Raw genomic sequence first — 20,284 nt, forward strand, 5'->3', positions numbered from 1 at the left:
AAAGCGCTTCACAGGGGAGTTAATAAACAACATTTATAAATTGAGGCATGGCTCAAAGAGGCAGGTTTTAAAGAGCAGGAAGATAGAAAGACCGAGTGATTTAGAAAAGGTATTTCAGACCTTTAGGCAGCAATGGCAGGGAGATGAAAATTGGAAGTTATTAATTGTTTTTATTAGTGTCAAGTAGGGGGCATGGGTTTAAGGTGCGAGGAGCAAGGTTTAAAGGAGATGTATGAGGCAAGTGGGTGCCTGGAACTCACTGCCGGGGAAGGCAGTGGAAGCAGATACAATAATGACTTTTAAGGGGCATCTTGACAAATACATGAATAGGATGGAAATAGAGGGATATGGTCCCCGGAAGGGTAGGGGGTTTTGGTTCAGTTGGGTAGCATGGTCGGTGCAGGCTTGGAGGGCCGAAGGGCCTGTTCCTGTGCTGTAATTTTCTTTGTTCTTTGTTCAATGCAATGAAGTTACTTTGAAAGTCCCCTAGCCGCCACACTCGGGCACCTGTTCGGGTACACTGAGGGAGAATTTAGCATGGCCAATGCACTTAACCAGTACATTTTTGGACTGTGGGAGGAAACTGGAGCACCCAGAGGAAACCCATGCAGACACAGGGAGAACGTGCAAACTCCGCAGACAGTGACCCAAGTCGGGAATCGAATCTGGGTCCCTGGCGCTATGAGGCAGCTGTGCTAACCACTGTGCCACTGTGCCATCTAGTCCAGAGTTAGAGGATCACAAGAGATCTTGGAGGGCTGTAGGGTTGGAAGAGGTTGCAGGGATAGGGATGGACAAGGCCATGGAGGGATTTGAAAACATGGTGTGGATTGAGGAGCAGGGTTGAGGACACTTGGAAGATACTCTAAACACCTGGTTTATATACTTCTTAGCAAATGCACTCCCCATGAGGAATGTACTGATCATTTTCCAATAATTCCAAAAGGAAATATGAGGGAGAGTCTTTTGTTTCTTTCCTGGAAAACGGACTTGCAGCTGATGTTTCCAAACTGCACTGTCCATTCCCCCTTTGCCATTATGCTGACAAAATGTTTATTTTCAGTCATTGAACATCTCCACATCACTGGCAATAAATTAAAGGATTTAAATTAAAATCTCACTCTCTTGACCAGACACTGCCCAGACATATATCCAGATTTAATTGTACAAGTATTATACACTATACCTAGACACATAAACATAGCCACATGAAATCCTAAACCTACCATCTGTTAAAACATGAGTTTTATTAGCTATTCCTAACCATGTCTAACTCTCGATTAGACCTGATGGGATTTTGAAAGGTAACTAAGGTGAAAAATTATGTAAGGTTTTCTAAAAACATTATGTGCGTAGAATCGCAGAATAATGCAACATAGAAGGAAGCCTTTTGGCCCATCCATATAATCTCGCCTTACTCCTCTTTGCTCTAAGCAGGATAATCCCAGCTTCTCCTGTTTCTGCACTTAACTGTAGATCCTCATCCCAGATATCATTCTAATATTCTTCTCTGCTGCCTCTCCAGGGCTTTGGCATCCTTTGTAACGTTTGGTGCCCAGAGTCAGTCACAATATTCCACCTGAATGCTAACCAATGATTTGCAAAGGTTTGGCATAGTATTTAGTACTCTTTGGGCGGGATTTTCTGTCCACGCTCGCCCCAAGATTGGAAAGTCCCGCCCGAGGTCAACAGACCTTTGCTTAGTCCATGTCCCGCCAGCTACGATTCCCATGGCGGGTGGGATGGTAAAACTCCGCCCTGTGGCTTATATCTTGAAGGAGTAGGCTGTGTAGGTGGGACAGGAAACAGACAGGAAACCCAAATGTCTGGGCTTACTCCTGGCCCACAAGCAGTGCTGCAAAGGCACTTATCTTCTCCCAGGAGGTATCCTTGACTCCCCTGAGGTAACAGCTATCCTGAGACCTGGGAAACCCAATGATCATTATGAAATGTGCAAAGCAGATTCAGTCGGAGGCTGGCAGTTTTATTAAAAACCTGCCTCCTGAGAGCAGGTTGACTGCTCATCCTGCTGCCATGAATCACAGAATACTACAGTGCAGAAGAGGCCCTTCAGCCAATCGAGTCCGCACCGACACATGAAATGCCCCGACCTGCTCTCCTAATCCCACTTGCCAGCACTTGGCCCATAGCCTGGAACGTTATGGCATGCCAAGTATTAAAGCTGGATCTGGGATGGTTGGAGGCAAGTTGGTGCCCTGTTGGAATCCATTTAAAATCTTAATATTTGCCCCAACCCCAATTCACCAATTTATTTCATGAAAATTGACCTTGTGCCTCAGTTTATAAAGCCAAGGCCCTTGAAGGCTTTTTACAGCATTTATCACCTTCCCTTCTTCCCAGTCAAAGATTTGTCTACCTCACCACCAACCCACTATTTCTGCACTCCCTACAAAATGGAATCCTTTATTTTATATTGCCTTTTCACAATCTTCCTCCCAAAAGGCATAAACTCACATTTCCATGCAGTCAATTTCATCTACCATGTGTCTTCCCAATTCACCAATCTGTCTACGTCTTCCTGAAGTAGGAGAATAAACACCTCGGTGTTTGCTGCATTTTGTGTCATCTGCAACCTTTGGACTTATATCCTGGATACCAAAATCCAGATCATATTAAAAAGAGCAGTGCTTCTAATAATAACCCTATCCAGTATACTCCCTGTAAACTTCCCTTTATTCAGAAACAACCAATCACCATTACTCTCTATTTTCCGTCTCTAATTGGCCAATTTCAAATCCGTGCTGCCACTGCCATTTAGTTCCCATGGAATCCCTTGAAATTCGAGGATGATGTGCGTCGGGCTTCGCGAGTCTTCAGATGACTGAGGAGGCCAATTCTGGGTCCACAACTCCTTCCGCAGTGGGGGCATGTTGTTCGGCGAGGGAGTGGAATGTGCAGCCCTGGGTTAGCTACCCTCACCTTCCTCTGCCACTGCCATCCTGCCTCGCAGCCAAGTTGCTGAGCCTCGGAGTGGCTTACGCCTTGATGGGCCAGATGGAGCCATGCTGAACGGGACGCAGCCTTCTCCTCCCAGTCAGTGGTATCAATACCTCTGTGCTTCGGGTGGCCTTGAGCTTATCCTTATAGCTTTTCCTTGGCCGCACTTGGAGTGTTGGCCAACAAAGAGGTATAATAAAAATATATAAATATAGTAAAAATAGGGGTATAATATTTGCAACGTACCCATTAGTTCTCTGGCACCACTCCCGTTTCCAGGAATACTGTGACCAAAGCCTTTGCTTATTCTACCCATACTTCACACAGCAAACTGGAATGCATCCCATCCATCACGATAACATTACTACTTCTAGCAATTGCCAAGCTTTTTTATTTTTTTATCCTATCCAATTTCTCTACGCTCTAGATATTTCTAAGATACTTTACTTTTTCATAGAATCATAGAATCCCTACAGTGCAGAAGGAGGCCATTTGGCCCATCAAGCCAGCACTGACCACAATCCCACCCAGGCCCTATCCCCATGTATTTACCCTAGCTAGTCCCCCTGACACTAAGGGGCAATTTAGCATAGTCAATTTACCTAACCCGCACATCTTTGGATTGTGGGAGCAAACCGGAGCACCCAGAGGAAACCCACGCAGACATAGGGAGAATGTGTAGACTCCACACAGACAGTAACCCAAGCTGGGACTCGAACCCGGGTCCCTGGTGCTGTGAGGCAGCAGTGCTAACCACTGTGCCACTTGTGGTTCTCACAATTCATGGAGTGAGCAGAGAGGAGTCTTACGTACAGCCAGCTTCCAGACAACTAAATCTTCTTCACCATTGCAAACTGATTCCAAACCAGGTCATTTCAATTGTCCAATTATCCATGGCTGGCTGAGCATCCTTGCATCCATGTTTACAGATAGTTGAAGACCAGAAATGGCTGCACAAGCCAAGTAGAGCCTTGGGTCGTGGGGAAGGTTAGGGAGAAGTGGGACTGTAACATTTCCATGTCATAACATCTTGTGATTGGATTTTCTCTTTGCAGGATAACTGTGTGCTGGTCCGTAACGTCAATCAGCTGAATACTGACGAGGATAACTACGGAGATGCGTGTGACAACTGTCGAATATCAATTAACAATGACCAGAGTGACACAGATAGTGATGGGAAAGGTGATGCCTGTGATGATGATATGGACGGAGATGGTGAGTGTTTATCTCAAGCGGAATCCTCTAACACGGTCACAGCTATAGAGCTTGTTCAAATGTTTGCCTGCTCATCTGTCCTCCTGATACTGTGCAGCTCCATATGTTAAACCCTATTTGCTAAATTCCCCACCAACCAAAACCTTCAGCATCGCACCACAAAGATCACTCTGCAAGGATGAATTAGGAACCATCCAACCATAGAATCCCTGCGGTGCAGAAGGAGGCCATGTGGCCCATCGAGGCAGCACTTACTCATTGAACGAGCCCCAGGCCCAAACCCCCTCCCTATCCCCGTAACCCTGCACATTTACCATGATTAATCCACCTAACCCGCACATCTTTGGACTGTGGGAGGGAGAACCCGGAGGAAACCCATGCAGACACTGGGAGGAAGTGCAAACACCATACAGACAGTCACTCGAGGCCGGAATCAAACCTTTTGGCGAGATGCCTGATATGAAAAGGAGGCTGCTGATGGAGGCGACACCCTTCCTTCCCACCCGAGGCCTGAGCCCAGGGTTACTTTGCGGGATTGCCCCAGGCCCCTGAATATCTCCCGCCAGCCTGAAAATTGAGGCTGGGCGGGAGCCGACCTTTAAGTGGTCAGTAATTGGCCACTATAAGAGCTTCAATTGGGGTTGATGCGCGATGTAACACACGAGAGGCAGGATGTACTCGGGAAATAAAGGCTTTTATTGCCAACAATAACAGAGCTACTATATACAGTATACGATCCCAGACTAAAGGGTCACCAGGCAGAGCAGTGACCTTTATACCTCTCCCAGGAGGCGGAGCCAACTGGGGTGTACCATAGGACTATATTAACAGGTAGAACAGCCCAACCCTAACCCCAACAGTAACATATCTACAGACTCATAGTACTGGCCAGACCATGGCTCAGAACTACCTGGTGGGAACCAACAATGGTTCACCACAGGGGTAAAGGTGGCCGGGTTGGCTGAGGTCTCACCTGTCCTACCATAAAATTGCACTGAGGCAAACGGGAGGCTGATGGGAAGGCTACCCCCCCCCCCCCCCCCACTCCGGCAACAAATCCGCCGTCAGGGAGATATAAAATTCTGCCCAATAAGTAAGGTGAGGGAGCAGGGTAGTGTTGCTTCAAAGTGGCCCTAACTGTAAACTATATAGATTTCCTGAGGGCAGACAGCATTGCGGGCCACACAGGTAGCACCCGACAGGCTGGTGTCTGCCCCCGGGGAATTTACTTCGTCTCCGTAGCTCTGCTTTGAAAAGCCAGACAACACAAGTAAGATTTTCCACTGCGGTCTCAGCAGAACACTTGCTATCTTTGAACATCGCTTCCTGTGACTTGCACTGCAGAGGTTTTTTGGTTACACAGATTAACACCCTATTTGTTGATTTGTTTGTTGCTTATTGATTCTAATAGGGCTCCTACCTCATGAACAATTTCTTTCCCAGTGTATGTACGTAGACCATTCTTGTTTCTATAGGCATTGCCTGATACCTGTCGATACTATATTTTAAATTCCTGTTTCATTAACAGTCTTCTTGTTTTATTTTCCATTTTAACCAGTGCTGTCATCTTCCAAAATATGCAACCTTAAACTATGCTAAGCTTTTGTTATCCCGCTTCAGCGTTAGTCATTCAGCTAAAACAAGTTGAGTTGATAATACACTTTCTGCATCTTCCTGCAGGGATCAAAAATTTCTTGGACAACTGTCAGAGAGTTCCCAATATAGACCAGAAGGACAGAGATAACGACGGTGTCGGTGATGCTTGCGATAGCTGTCCCGATGTCATCAACCCAAACCAGGTCTGAAGCAGCAAGCTTGTCATTATCCTGTGCAAACTAACATTTCCCAAATGCTGAATGGACACATTCATACCGGGCTATGGGCCAAATGCTGGAAAATGGGATTAGAATAGTTGGGTGGTTTGGCTTTGATCGGTGCAGACGCGATGGGCCGAAAGGCCTTTTTCTGTGCTGTAGACCACTGTGCCTCTAAGACACAGTAAGAAGTCTCACAACACCAGGTTAAAGTCCAACAGGTTTATTTGGTAGCAAAATCCACTAGCTTTCGGAGCGCTGCTCCTTCGTCAGGTAAGTGGGAGTTCTGTTCACAAACAGGGCATATAAAGACACAAATTCAATTTACAAAATAATGGTTGGAATGCGAATCTTTACAGGTAATCAAGTCTTAAAGGTACAGACAATGTGAGTGGAGAGAGCGTTAAACACAGGTTAAAGAGATGTCTATTGTCTCCAGACAGGACAGTTAGTGAGATTTTGCAAGGCCAGGCAAGTCGTGGGGGTTACAGATAGTGTGACATGAACCCAAGATCCCGGTTGAGGCCGTCCTCATGTGGGCGGAACTTGGTTATCAGTCTCCGCTCAGCGACTCTGCGCTGTCGTGTGTCATGAAGGCCGCCTTGGAGAACGCTTACCCGAAGATCAGAGGCCGAATGCCCATGACCGCTGAAGTGTTCCCCAACAGGAAGAGAACACTCCGACCTGGTGATTGTCGAGCAGTGTTCATTCATCCATTGTCATAGCGTCTGCATGGTTTCCCCAATGTACCATGCCTCGGGACATCCTTTCCTGCAGTGTATCAGGTAGACAATGTTGGCCGAGCTGCAAGAGTATGTACCGTGTACCTGGTGGATGGTGTTCTCACGTGAGATGATGGCATCTGTGTCGATGATCCGGCACGTCTTGCAGAGGTTGCTGTGGCAGGGTTATGTGGTGTTGTGGTCACTGTTCTCCTGAAGGCTGGGTAGTTTGATGCGGACAATGGTCTGTTTGAGGTTGTGCGGTTGTTTGAAGGCAAGAAGTGGGGGTGTGGGGATGGCCTTGGCTAGATGTTCGTCTTCATCAATGACATGTTGAAGGCTCCGGAGAAGATGTCGTAGCTTCTCCGCTCTGGGGAAGTACTGGACGACGAAGGGTACTCTGTCCGCCGTGTCCCGTGTTTGTCTTCTGAGGAGGTCAGTGCGGTTTTTCGCTGTGGCGCATTGGAACTGTCGATCGATGAGTCGAGCGCCATATCCTGTTCTTATGAGGGCATCTTTCAGCGTCTGGAGGTGTCTGTTGCGATCCTCCTCATCTGAGCAGATCCTGTGTATCTGGAGGGCTTGTCCGTAGGGGATGACTTCTTTAACATGCTTAGGGTGGAAGCTGGAGAAGTGGAGCATCGTGAGGTTATCCGTGGGCTTGCAGTACAGAGGTGCTGAGGTGACCGTCCTTAATGGAGATGTGTGTGTCCAAGAATGCAACCGATTCCGGAGAGTAGTCCATGGTGAGTCTGATGGTGGGATGGAATTTATTGATGTCATCATATAGTTGTTTCAGTGATTGTTCATCATGAGTCCAAAGGAAGAAAATGTCATCGATGTATCTAGTGTATAGCATCGGTTGAAGGTCCCGTGCGGTGAAGAAGTCTTGTTTGAACCTGTGCATGAAGATGTTGGCATATTGAGGTGCAAATTTGGTCCCCATGGCTGTTCCGTGTGTCTGGATGACGAACTGGTTGTTGAAGGTGAAGATATTGTGTTCCAGGATGAAGCGGATGAGTTGTAAAATTGCATCTGGAAACTGGCAGTTGTCGGTATTGAGCACTGAGGCAGTTGCAGCAATGCCATCGTCATGGGGGATGCTGGTGTAGAGTGCCGAGACATCCATCGTGACAAGGAGTGCTCCTGGTTCAACTGCTCCATGTGTGCTGAGTTTCTGTAGGAAGTCCGTAGTGTTGCGACAAAAGCTGGGGGTTCTTTGTACAATGGGTTTCAGGATGCCCTCGACATAGCCGGAGAGGTTCTCGCACAGGGTCCCATTGCCCGATACGATGGGACGGCCGGGTGTGCTTCCCTTGTGTATCTTCGGGAGGCAGTAGAGATCTCCAAGTAGAGCACAGAGTATTTTTGGTAGTATTTCACTGATTTCTACTGCCCTAAAAGAGGAGCTCTATGACACCTTCAGCAGATTGTGCCCTGTGTATATCAGTGCGCAGAGGAAGCGTGTGGCAACAGTTTCTATTTTTATTTTGCATGCTTCATTCATTAAATTGCAAGTGCATTTTACTGAAACAAATCGTGCGCATCAAAGATGAAAGATGTGAGCGCAGATGCAATGATTCACATTTCAAATTCCATGTTCTGTCAATTCTGCTCGAGGCAAAGCTCTACTCTGCCCCTACAGATGTCCCCATCCCCCTCTAGCCTCTATTATTTTAATGGTCTCCTGGCCACTCCCCCCTTCATAAACTTCAGCTTATCCATCTGGTGCCTGTATCCAATCCCGCACTAAGCCTCACTCACCCATGACCTCTGTGCTGACCTTCGCTGGAATGCAGTGCCCCAATTTTTCAAGTTGGAAATTCTCATTTTCATCTTCAAATTGCTTCAGGGTCTCGTCCCGTCCTGACTCTGTAACCTTCATAGAATCCCTACAGTGCAGAAGCAGGCCATTCAGCCCATCGAGCCTGCACTGACAACATCCCACCCAGGTCCTATCCCCACAACCCCACGTATTTACACTGCGAATCCCCCAGGCAGTAAGGGTCTAAATTGGCGTGGCCAATCAACCTTACTGGCACACCTTTGGACTGTGGGAGGAAACCGGAGCACCCAGAGGAAATCCACGCAGACACGGGGAGAACGTGCAAACTCCACACAGACAGTGACCCAAGACCAGAATTGAATCTGGGTCCCTGGCGCTGTGAAGCAGCAGTGCTAACCACTGTGCTACTGTGCTGCCATATCAGTGCAAGTTCCTTCTTCTCTGGCAATTCGAAAGAAAGAGAACAAAGAGAACAAAGAACAGTACAGCACAGAAATAGACCCTTCAGCCTTCTAAGCCTGGGCCAATCATGATGCCCTAACTAAACAAAAAAAACCTTCTGCCCTTACTCGGTCCGTATCCCTCTATTCCCTCACTATTCATGTACCCATCCAGATGCCTCTTAAATATTGCTAACGTGCCTGCTTCCACCACCTCCTCTGACAGCACGTTCCAGGGCACCCACCACTCTGCGTGAGAAACTTCTCCAGACTGCTCTGTTCCTTCTCCCCATTGGGGTGACTGTGCCTTCAGCCATCTAGGCCCTCTTAGAATTGTATTACTTAATTCATCTTGACAGTGACATCTCTTTGTTGATATGATTGAATCCTGACATCTCAGAGTTCAGGTTCCAACTGTGTATTTCACCTGGAAGTAAAGAGGGCTGCTAGGTAGGGGCTGTTGAAATATTGTCGCAGTGCTCTACATTCATCTGTCATGCAAATGCTTCTCCCCTTTTAGGGCAGTAGAAATCAGTGAAATACTACCAAAAAATACTTGTAAGTAATAACCCTGGTATTAACTACTAATTGGCAGTGGTGAATTCATAACACCCACAGAAAAATCTGGCTTGGACTTTGTCAAATTTGTCATTTCTCTTTTGATGAAATCTTTATTTGAACACTGTATACAACACTTGTTAAGCAGGACAATTTGTTCCACCATATTAATTGGCCTTCATTGGATCTTTAAAAAAACCCAATTTCACAGGATGTGGGTGTCGCTCGCGAGGGCAGCATTTATTGCCCATCCCTAGTTGCCCTTAAGAAGGTGTTGGTGGGCTGCCTTCTCAAAGTTGCTGCAGTCCATGTACTGTAGGTACATCAATAGTGCAGTTAGGGAGAGAGTTCTAGGATTTTTACCCAGCGGCAGTGAAAGAACGGCAATATATTTCCAAGTGAGGATGGTTAATGGCTTGGAGGCGGACTTCCAGGTAGTGGTGTTCCCATGTGTCTGCTGCCCTTGGCCTTTTAGGTGGTAGAGGTCACGGATTTGGAAGATGTCGAAGGAGCCTTGGTAAGTTGATGCAGTAAATCTTGTACATGGTACACACTGCTGCCACTGCGCATCAGTGTTGGAGCAAGTGAGTTTTGAAGGTGGTGGGTGGAGTGCCAATCAAATGGGCTGCTTTGACCTGGATGGTGTTGAGCTTCTTGGGTGTTGTTAGACCTGCACATCTCCAGGTGGGTTACTGGTGGGGGACTGATATCCTGGCATGGAGATTTGTTAAAGCAACTCGGGAGGGATTAAACTAGTTTGGCAGGGGGGTGGGACCCAAAGCAGTCGGGAGACAGAAGAGAAGGTTGAGGGCAGCACAGAAGTTAAAGAGAGCACATCAAGTAGTAAAGGCAGTGTCAGTAATCCTAGTACTAGACAGATCAGGCAAAAGCAAGACAAAGAGCAAGGGAAGTCCAGCTTAAACTGCATTTATTTCAATGCAAGAAGCCTGAGGCAAGGCAGATGAACTCAGGGCATGGATGGGTACATGGGATTGGGATATTATAGCAATTACTGAAACATGGCTAAGGGAAGGACAGGACTGGCAGCTCAATGTTCCAGGGTACAGATGCTGTAGGAAAGATAGAACAGGAGGCAAGAGAGGAGGGTGGGGGGGGGGGGGGGGGGGGGGTTGCACTTTTGATTAAGGAAAATATCACAGCAGTACTGAGAGGAGAAATATCCGAGGGTTCGGCCACTGAGTCTATATGGGTAGAACTGAGAAATAAGAAGGGGGAAATCACCTTGATAGGGTTGTACTATAGGCCCCCAAATAGTTGGCGGGATATTGAGGAGCAAATATGTAAGGAGATTACAGATAGCTCCAAGAAAAATAGGGTGGCAATAGTAGGGGATTTTAACTTTCCCAACATTGACTGGGACAGCCATAGTATTAGAGGGTTGGATGGAGAGAAATTTGTTGAGTGTTCAGGAGGAATTTCACATTTAGTATGTGGATGGCACGACTAGAGAGGGGGCAAAACTTGACCTCCTCTTGGGAAATAAGGAAGGCCAGGTGACGGAAGTGTTAGTGAGGAATCACTTTGAGACCAGTGACCATAATTCTATTAGTTTTAAAATAGCTATGGAGAATGATAGGTCTGCCCCAAAAGTTAAAATTCTAAATTGGGGCAAGGCATTATGATGGTATCAGGCGGGAACTTTCAACAGTTAATTGGGGGAATCTGTGGGAAGGCAAAGGGATGTCTGGTAAATGGGAGGCTTTCAAAAGTGTGTTCACCAGGATTCAGGGTAAGCACATTCCTCTTAGAGTGAAGAGCAAGGCTTGTAGAAGTAGGCAACACTGGATGACTCGGGATATTGAGGCCCTGTCAAGAAGAAGGAGAGAAGTGACGTGCATAGGCAGCTGGGATCAAGTGGATCCCTTGAAGATTATAGAGGGCGTAGGAGTAGAGTTAAGAGAGAAATCAGGAGGGCAAAAAAGGGACATGAGATTGCTTTGGCAGATAAGGCAAAGAGCTTCTATAAATACATAAAGGGCAAAAGAGTAACTAGGGAGAGAGTAGGACCTTTTAAGGATCAACAAGGTCATCTATGTGTGGATCCACAAAAGATGGTTGAGATCCTAAATGAATATTTCTCATCAGTATTCACTGTTGAGAAAAGCATGGATGTTAGGGAACTTGGGGAAATAAATAGTGATGTCTTGAGGAGTGTATATATTACAGAGAAGGAGGTGTTGGAAGTCTTAAAGCGCATCAAGGTAGATAAATCCCCGGGACCTGATGAAGTGTATCCCAGGACATTGTGGGAGGCTAGAGAGGAAATTGCAGGTCCCTTAGCCGAGATATTTGAATCAGCGATAGTCACAGGTGAGGTGCCTGAAGATTGGTGGGTGGTAAATGTTGTGCCTTTGTTTAAAAAGGGCTGCAGGAAAAAGCCTGGGAACTACAGGCTGGTGAGCCACACATCTGTAGTGGGTAAGTTGTGAGAAGGTATTTTGAGAGACAGGATCTACAGGCATTTAGAGACGCTAGGAGTGATTAGGGACAGTCAGCATGGCTTTGTGAGTGGAAAATCATGTCTCACAAATTTGATTGAGTTTTTTGAAGGGGGTAACCAAGAAGGTAGATGAGGACAGTGCAGTTGATGTTGTCTACATCGACTTCAGCAAGGCCTTTGACAAGGTACCACATGGTAGGTTGTTGCATAAGGTTAAATCTCACAGGATCCAGGGTGAGGTAGCCAAATGGGTACAAAATTGGCTTGATGACAGAAGCCAGAGGGTGGTTGTCGAGGGTTGTTTTTCAAACTGGAGGCCTGTGACCAGCAGTGTGCCTCAGGGATCAGTGCTGGGTCCACTGTTATTTGTCATTTATATTAATGATTTGGATGAGAATTTAGTGGGCATGGTTAGTAAGTTTGCAGATGACACCCAGATTGGTAGCATAGTGGACAATGAAGAAGATTATCCAGGATTGCAATGGGATCTTGATCAATTGGGCTAGTGGGCTGATGAATGGCAGATGGAATTTAATTTAGATAAATATGAGGTGATGTGTTTTGGTAGATTGAACCAGGGCAGGACTTACTCGGTTAATGGTCGGGTGTTGGGGAGAGTTATAGAACAAAGAGATCTAGGGATACATGTTCATAGTTCCTTGAAAGTGGAGTCACAGGTGGACAGAGTGGTGAAGAAGGCATTCAGCATGCTTGATTTCATTGGTTAGAACATTGAATACAGGAGTTGGGTCGTCTTGTTGAAGTTGTATAAGACATTGTTAAGGCCCCTTTGGAATACTATGCACAGTTCTGGTCACCCTATTATAGATAGGATATTATTAAACTAGAAAGAGTGCAGACAAGATTTACTAGGATGTTACTGGGACTTAATGGTTTGAGTTATAAGAAGAGGCTGGATAGACTTGGACTTTTTTCTCTGGAGCGTAGGAGGCTGAGGGGTGATCTTATAGAGGTCTATAAAATAATGAGGGGCATAGATCAGCTAGACAGTCAATATCTTTTCCCAAAGGTAGGGGAGTCTAAAACTAGAGGGCATAGGTTTAAGGTGAGAGGGGAGAGATACAAAACAGTCCAGAGGGGCAATTTTTTCACACAGAGGGTGGTGAGTGTCTGGAACAAGCTGTCAGAGGTAGTAGTAGAGGCAGATACAATTTTGTCTTTTAAAAAGCGTTTCGACAATAACATGGGTAAGATGGGTATAGAGGGATATGGGCAATACGCAGGCAATTGGGACTAGCTTAGGGGTTAAAATAAAGGGCGGCAAGTTGGGCCGAAGGGCCTGTTTCCATGCTGTAAACCTCTATGAGAGTATTTTATCACATTCCTGACTTGTGCCTCGTAGATGGTGGACAAATTTTGGGGAGTCAGGAAGTGAGTTACTCACCACAGGATTCCTAGCCTCTGACCTGCTCTTGTAGCCACAGTATTTATATGGCTAATCCAGTTCAGTGTCTGGTCAATGGTAACTCATGAGGTGGTGATAGTGGGGACTCCAACAATGGTAATGCCATTGAATGTCAAGGGGGGGATGATTGGATTATGCCTAGTTGGAGATCGCCATTGGCTGGAACTTATGTGTACAAATGTTACTTGCCACTTATCAGTCCAAGCCAGAATGTTGTCCATGCCTGATTGATAGTATAAAAATAATAGAATGGTTTTTTGGTGCCCCTCTCCTGGAACTCAATTTATGAAGTAGAGGTTTTTTCTCTGTTCTGTACCCGAGGTAAAAATGCTTGATGATCTTTCTCAAGAGGTGGTGGAAGCAAAGTCTCTGAATATGTTTAAGGCAGAGCTAGATAGATTCCTGATTAACGAGGGGGTGAAAGGTTAATGTTATCGGGGTTAGGCCGGAATGTGGGGTTGAGGTTACAATCAGATCAGCCATGATCTTATTGAATGGCAGAGCAGGGTTTAAGGACCAAGTGACCTCCTCCTGTTCTAATTGTATGTATGTTTGCATGTACTGAAATAAGGAAATACCAACAAGCCATTTAGCTTGATAATCATAAAATATTATCAAACCATGTTCTGGAAATATTCTCTGTAAATGCAGTGGGGGGGGAATTTCTCTCTTTTTGACCATGTGTCAATTCAGGCAGGAAAAGGAATGTTTGAAAGTTTATTTATTAGTGCTGATTTGATTTTGATTTGATTTGATTTATTATTGTCACATGTATTAACATACAGTGAAAAGTATTGTTTTGTGCGCGCTATACAAACAAAGCATACCGTTCATAGAGAAGGAAACGAGAGAGTGTAGAATGTAGTGTTGCAGTTATAGCTAGGGTGTCGAGAAAGATCAACTTAACGCAAGGTAAGTCCATTCAAAAGTCTGACAGCAGCAGGGGAGAAGCTGTTCTTGAGTCGGTTGGTACGTGACCGCAGACTTTTGAATCTTTTTCCCAACGGAAAAAGGTGGAAGAGAGAATGTCTGGGGTGCGTGGGGTCCTTAATTATGCTGGCTGCTTTGCCGAGGCAGCGGGAAGTGTAGACAGAGTCGATGGATGGGAGGCTGGGTTGCGTGACGGATTGGGCTACATGCACGACGCTTTGTAGTTCCTTGCGGTCTTGGGCAGAGCAGGAGACATACCAAGCTGTGATACAACCAGAAATAATGCTTTCTATGTTGCATCTGTAAAAGTTGGTGAGAGTCGTAGTTGACATGCCAAATGTCCTTAGTCTTCTGAGAAAGTAGAGGTGTTGGTGGGCTTTCTTAACTATAGTGCTGGCATGGGGGGACCAGGTCACAAGTAAGCTTAAATTAACACTGCAATGAAGTTAGTGTGAAAATCCCCTAGATGCCATACTCTGGCACCTGCTTGGGTACACTGAGGGAGAATTTAGCATGGCCAATTCACCTAACCAGCACGTCTTTCAGACTGTGGGAGGAAACCTGAGCACCCGGAGGAGACCCAAGCAGACATGGGGAGAATGTGCAGAGTCTGCACAGACAGTGACCCAAGGCCAGAATCGAACCCAGGTCCCTGGCTCTGTGAGGCAGCAGTGCCACAGCTACACTGCCAGCTTTCCTCCCCATACTTTTTGACAGATAGTCAAAAAAAAATTCTGGAGGCTCTGAAAGAGCTCACCCTGCCAGCAACCTCAGCCCCTGACAGATTGGGGCGCCCTTTTTACAGGGCTTCCATTGGGGAGGTTTGAGATAGGGGGGGGTGTCCCTGGGATGGGTGGGATCTCATGTCTGTGCAGGGGAGGGGTCCGTATCCATGGGAGGGGGGACGTCCCATGTCCATGTGGGGAAGTGGCACGTTGGCACAGTGGTTAGCACTGCTGCCTCACAGCGCCAGGGAATCAGGTTCAATTCCGGCCTCAGGTCACTGTGTGTGTGGAGTTTGTACGTTCTCCCTGTGTCTGTGTGGGTTTCCTCTGGGTGCTCTGGTTTCCTCCCACAGTCCAAAGATGTGCGGATTAGGTGGATTGGCCATGATAAATTGCCCCTTAGAGGCAGGGGGATTAGCGGGCTAAATATGTGTGGTTATGGGGATGGGGCCTGGGTGGAATATTGTTGGTGCAGACTTGATGGACCGAATGGCCTGCTTCTGCACTGTAGGATTCTATGATTCTCTGATCCTCAGGGGTCCTGATTTGAAAAATATAAAAATAAAAAAAAGGGTCCCCCCAAATTCCCATGGGCCTGGTGTCCCCCCTCCACGGACATAGGTCCCCTCCCCCCCGGGAGCCCTCTCACTCCCAGGAAAACCCCTCCCCACACACCAAATCTTTCCAAAGCCTTGCCCGAGCAGTGTCAGAGGGCAGTGCCAGAGTAATGCCCAGGCATGACCCTCCTCCCCTGGGGGCTGTACAATCCCTGTGCACCCCTGCAGATCCCTGTCTGAGAACAAGGGAGAAAAATCCTCCCCAATGTTCATGTGCAATCTCTATCAGTGCTTATTAATATTGCCTCTACATGAGGAACAGATATAGAGATGTGAAACTCAAGTCATCCACTTTTAAATATTGCAACACAGCACAAGAAAATGTATAACTTGTCTAGTTACTAGTTTTTGTCTCTACGGGGCTATAACCATGATTGGGCTAGTATGTGATCTGTCTCAGTGTCTGTAGATCATTATTAATAAATCCCACTTTGACAAGCATGTTTCCGGTTGATGTACATTAAAGAAGGAAGTAACACTTTGGTGAAATTGTGATGAAGTTTATTTGAAGATTTTTTGGCAAAGATTGAAATGAGCCTCCAGCTACCCTGGTAGAATCCTGAAATTCCTAGCTCAGTTCCCACAAAAAAAGGTCTTTATCCTTTGAAGTGTGGATTGCTCCTGCGAAGGACTTTCTCAAACTGTAATCTGCGTCGATTTGTTCAGGAATGCTACATGTGTTTCTGTGCAGATCACTCTTATTGATTGTATCAGTATTTGATGACTTGTTTGCTTTTCCATAACACTCACCGTTTCTCTCTATAGGCAGACATCGATAATGATCTTGTTGGGGATTCCTGTGACACAAATCAAGACAGGTACCTTGTTCCAATGGTCCGATATTTATTAAAATGTACTGTCTTGCCTTGGTAAGAAATGGGAAACAATCTTCCATGCTCTGTTGAAAAGGAGGCATTAACTTATTTTAATAGCTGAGGATGGGTTAATGAATCATTAAATGCTTGCTGCAACAGTTTAATGTTTATTTATTAGTGTCCCAAGTAGGCTTACATGAACACTGCAATGAAGTTACTGTGAAACTCCCCTAGTCACCACACTCCAGCGCCTAATCAGGTACACTGAGGGAGAATATTAGCATGGCTAATGCACCTAACCAGCCATATGGGAGAAAACCCACGCAGACACAGGGAGTATATGCAGACTCCTCACAGACAGTGACCCAAGCCAGGAATCAAACCCAGGTCTCTGGTGCTGTGAGGCAGCAGTGCTAACCACTGTGCCACCGTGCCACCCTAGCAAGCTACACTCACAATTTTTTCAACTTAATAAACGCCAAAACACACTTAATTAACACACAATTGAAATAAAAAAGATGTCTATTATATGTATATAATTCCAAACTACAATGTTTAGACTTTTGAATGCTAAATGTTCAAAGAAAAAGAGGTTACGATCAGACCGATTGGAGGCTCCTGATGTCCTTTGAGGAAGGAAATCTGCCACCCTTACCTGGTCTGGTGTAGAGTCTTTGAATACTTTTTAAGGCAGAGCTGGATAGATACTTGATAAGAAAGGGTGTGAAAGGTTATCAGGGCTAAGTGGGACTGTGGAGTTGAGATCACAATCAGATCTTTTTGAATGGCGGCGCAGTTTTAATGGACGGAGTGGCATAGTCCTGCTCCTAATTCATGCGTTTTTATACTGGTATGTAATTTGACTCTTAACTGCTCTTTGAAATGGCCCAGCAAGCCACTCAGTTCAGGGGGAATTAGGGATGGGCATCAAATCCACATCCCATGAAAGAATATAATTTCTAAAAAGGATCTATGTGGGTACGTTCCATGGATTATGTTACTCACTGATTGCCTGACTAGCCTTCCCTCCCTTTGGTTACTTAACCTCTTTTTTCAATCTGCTCTGTTGCACAAAAAGTATTCCTTTTGATTGAAGATAATGAGTAAATAGGCCTCTGGCAGTGAACATTGCTAACTACGCATTAGAATATGAGTGGTCTCAGGAACATATAATTAGCTATTTCCAGCTTTCAAGTAGTGGTAGCATGTAATAATTACTGGAGGTGCAGTAGTTTTGATCACAGTTTGAGTCAACCTCTAACGGCCCTTGCTGAAATCTCAAAGTGTCAGCACTGAAGGCGAGAGTTTGCATCTTAACATTCTGAGCTGGTCGAGGGTTATCGCAACACATTACCTTAACAGCCCACTCTGTTTGGCTTTAAACACAGTAAGAAGTCATAGAGACTACGTATTGCAAGGACAGCCACAACACCAGGTTAAAGTCCAACAGTTGACGAAGGAGCAGCAAGTGCTCCGAAAGCTAGTGGCTTTTGCTACCAAATAAACCTGTTGGACTATAACCTGGTGTTGTGAGACTTCTTACTGTGTTTACCCCAGTCCAACGCCGGCATCTCCACATCATGGCTTTAAACAGCCAGACAGCATTTATATCCATTCCAATGTCAGTAATTGCCTCACTCCCACAAGGGGTGACTACTGCAAGCATAACAAATATGTTATCAAAATGCAAACCAGCAGTGCTGAATCAGATAAACACGTGAAGAATGTCTCCTTCTTTCATCTTGAAGATGTTTTTCGCGATACGAATGTCAAAATCATCAACAGCCAGCAATTTGCGGCCTTTACACGCTTTTGAGATGTTTTATGATTCGGTGTTGTTATTCACTATCTGTTCCATTCAGAGAAATATTGGAAATTTTAAACTCAGTTTTCTGCCAGGATATCAACTGCTACTCAAGCACGTTTATCTGGGAAAAGATTGCAGGAATTTCATTGGGTTTTCCTTGTTGCCCTGATGTTTGAAAGGCTGCTGTTGGGAAGGTCAATTTTAACTTGATTCCATTGACATTTGAGGATATTATGCTTTGCAGGAATTCTGTTTTGGACTGCACGGTAGCACAGTGGTTAGCACTGCTGCTTCACAGCTCCAGGGTCCCGGGTTCGATTCCCGGCTCGGGTCACTGTCTGTGTGGAGTTTGCACATTCTCCTCGTGTCTGCGTGGGTTTCCTCCGGGTGCTCCGGTTTCCTCCCACAGTCCAAAGATGTGCGGGTTAGGTTGATTGGCCAGGTTAAAAATTGCCCCTTAGAGTCCTGGGGTGTGTAGGTTAGAGGGATTAGCGGGTAAATATGTGGGGGTAGGGCCTGGGTGGGATTGTGATCGGTGCAGACTCGATGGGCCGAATGGCCTCCTTCTGCACTGTAGGGTTTCTATGATTTCTATGATTTCTATGACTGAACTCCGGGGTGGCCAGCTCCGCTGCCAGATTGGAAATTTAGCTGCAGGAAAAGCAAATACAGTGCACACCCAGATTTGAGATATGGACTTGTAACGGGCAATTCTCCCCACCACGAGGTGGAAAATTATTCCTGTAAAGTACTGTCAAATATCAGTGGGATTGATTCATGATCAGGTCATGCAGATATTTTGTCTGCCTTACCGATGGCCAAAATACACATGGGTTGATGAGCATCTGACAACCTCTGAAACCACAGTGGCAGCAGTAATATATTCCATTTCTCATGTGATTCCTTAAACAAAGTGGAAAGTCTACCATTTGTTGACAAATCTTGTTCAACATTTCAACACGTTAGCTTGCAAATGGGGGAATGTTGAATTTTGATTTGTGTTGACACTTCCATTGAAATTGTGAGTCTAGTCAAAAAGAAAAAGACATGAGGTCTAGGCAATTAAAAACAGACGAAGCATTTGAAGAATACAGGGAAAGTAGAAAATAGCTCAAACAGGGAGTGAGGAGGGCAAAAAGGGGTCACAAAGTGTCCTTGGCAGACAGGATTAAGGAGAATCCCAAGGCATTTTTACATATATTAGGAACAAGAAGATAGCTAGAGAAAGAGTTGGTCCACTTAAGGACAAAGGTGTAGAACCAAAGGAAGTGGGTGAGAACCTTAATGAGTACTTTCCATCTGTATTCACAAAGGACAGGGATATGTCGATTGATGGTGCCTTGGAGGGGTGTGTAAACCCTTTAGAGCAAATCATTACAAGGGAGGAAGTGTTAGGTGAATTAAAAAGCATTAAGGTAGACAAATCCCCAGGGCCAGATGGCGTCTATCCAAGATTACTGAGGGAGACAAGAGATGAAATTCCTGGGCCTCTAACAGAAATCTTTGTTTCTTCGTTGGTCACTGTGAGGTCCCAGAGAATTGGAGGATAGCCAATGTTGTCCCGTTATTTAAGAAGGGTAGCAAGGATAACCCGGGTAATTATAGGCCAGTGATCTTGATGTCAGTGATAGTGAAATTGTTGGAGTAGATTCTTAGGAATAGGATCTATACGCATTTGGAACTGAATGGTCTTGTTAGCGACAGACAGCATGGTTTTGTACGAAGGAGGTCATTTCTCATTAATTTAATTGAGTTTCTTGAGGAGGTGACAAAAATGATTGACGAGGGAAGGGCTGTGGATGTTGTCTACATGGACTTTATTAAAGCATTCGACAAGGTCCCTCTTGGCAGACTGGTGCAAAAGATTAAATCTCACGGGATAGGGGTGAACTAGCTAGATGGATTCAGAACTGGCTTGGCTACAGAAGACAGAGGGTAGCAGTGGAAGCGTGTTTTTCTGAATGGAGGTCAGTAACTAGTGGTGTTCTGCAGGGATCAGTGCTGGGACCT

General features: G+C 45.7%; 1 protein-coding gene across 2 annotated transcripts in view; it reads left to right on the forward strand.

Annotated features, from left to right (window-relative positions):
• Positions 1–20,284, forward strand: part of thbs4a (thrombospondin 4a) — a 131,103-nt gene that overhangs the window by 81,717 nt on the left and 29,102 nt on the right. For both annotated transcript variants that reach the window (XM_078214983.1, XM_078214984.1), the window contains exons 14-16: positions 4,014–4,173; positions 5,854–5,972; positions 16,418–16,470. In XM_078214983.1, the coding sequence (XP_078071109.1) occupies positions 4,014–4,173; positions 5,854–5,972; positions 16,418–16,470 (332 nt within the window). The remainder of the gene's footprint in view (positions 1–4,013; positions 4,174–5,853; positions 5,973–16,417; positions 16,471–20,284) is intronic.

The sequence above is a fragment of the Mustelus asterias genome, chromosome 6 (genome assembly GCF_964213995.1).
Source record: "Mustelus asterias chromosome 6, sMusAst1.hap1.1, whole genome shotgun sequence".
Lineage (NCBI taxonomy): Eukaryota > Metazoa > Chordata > Chondrichthyes > Carcharhiniformes > Triakidae > Mustelus > Mustelus asterias.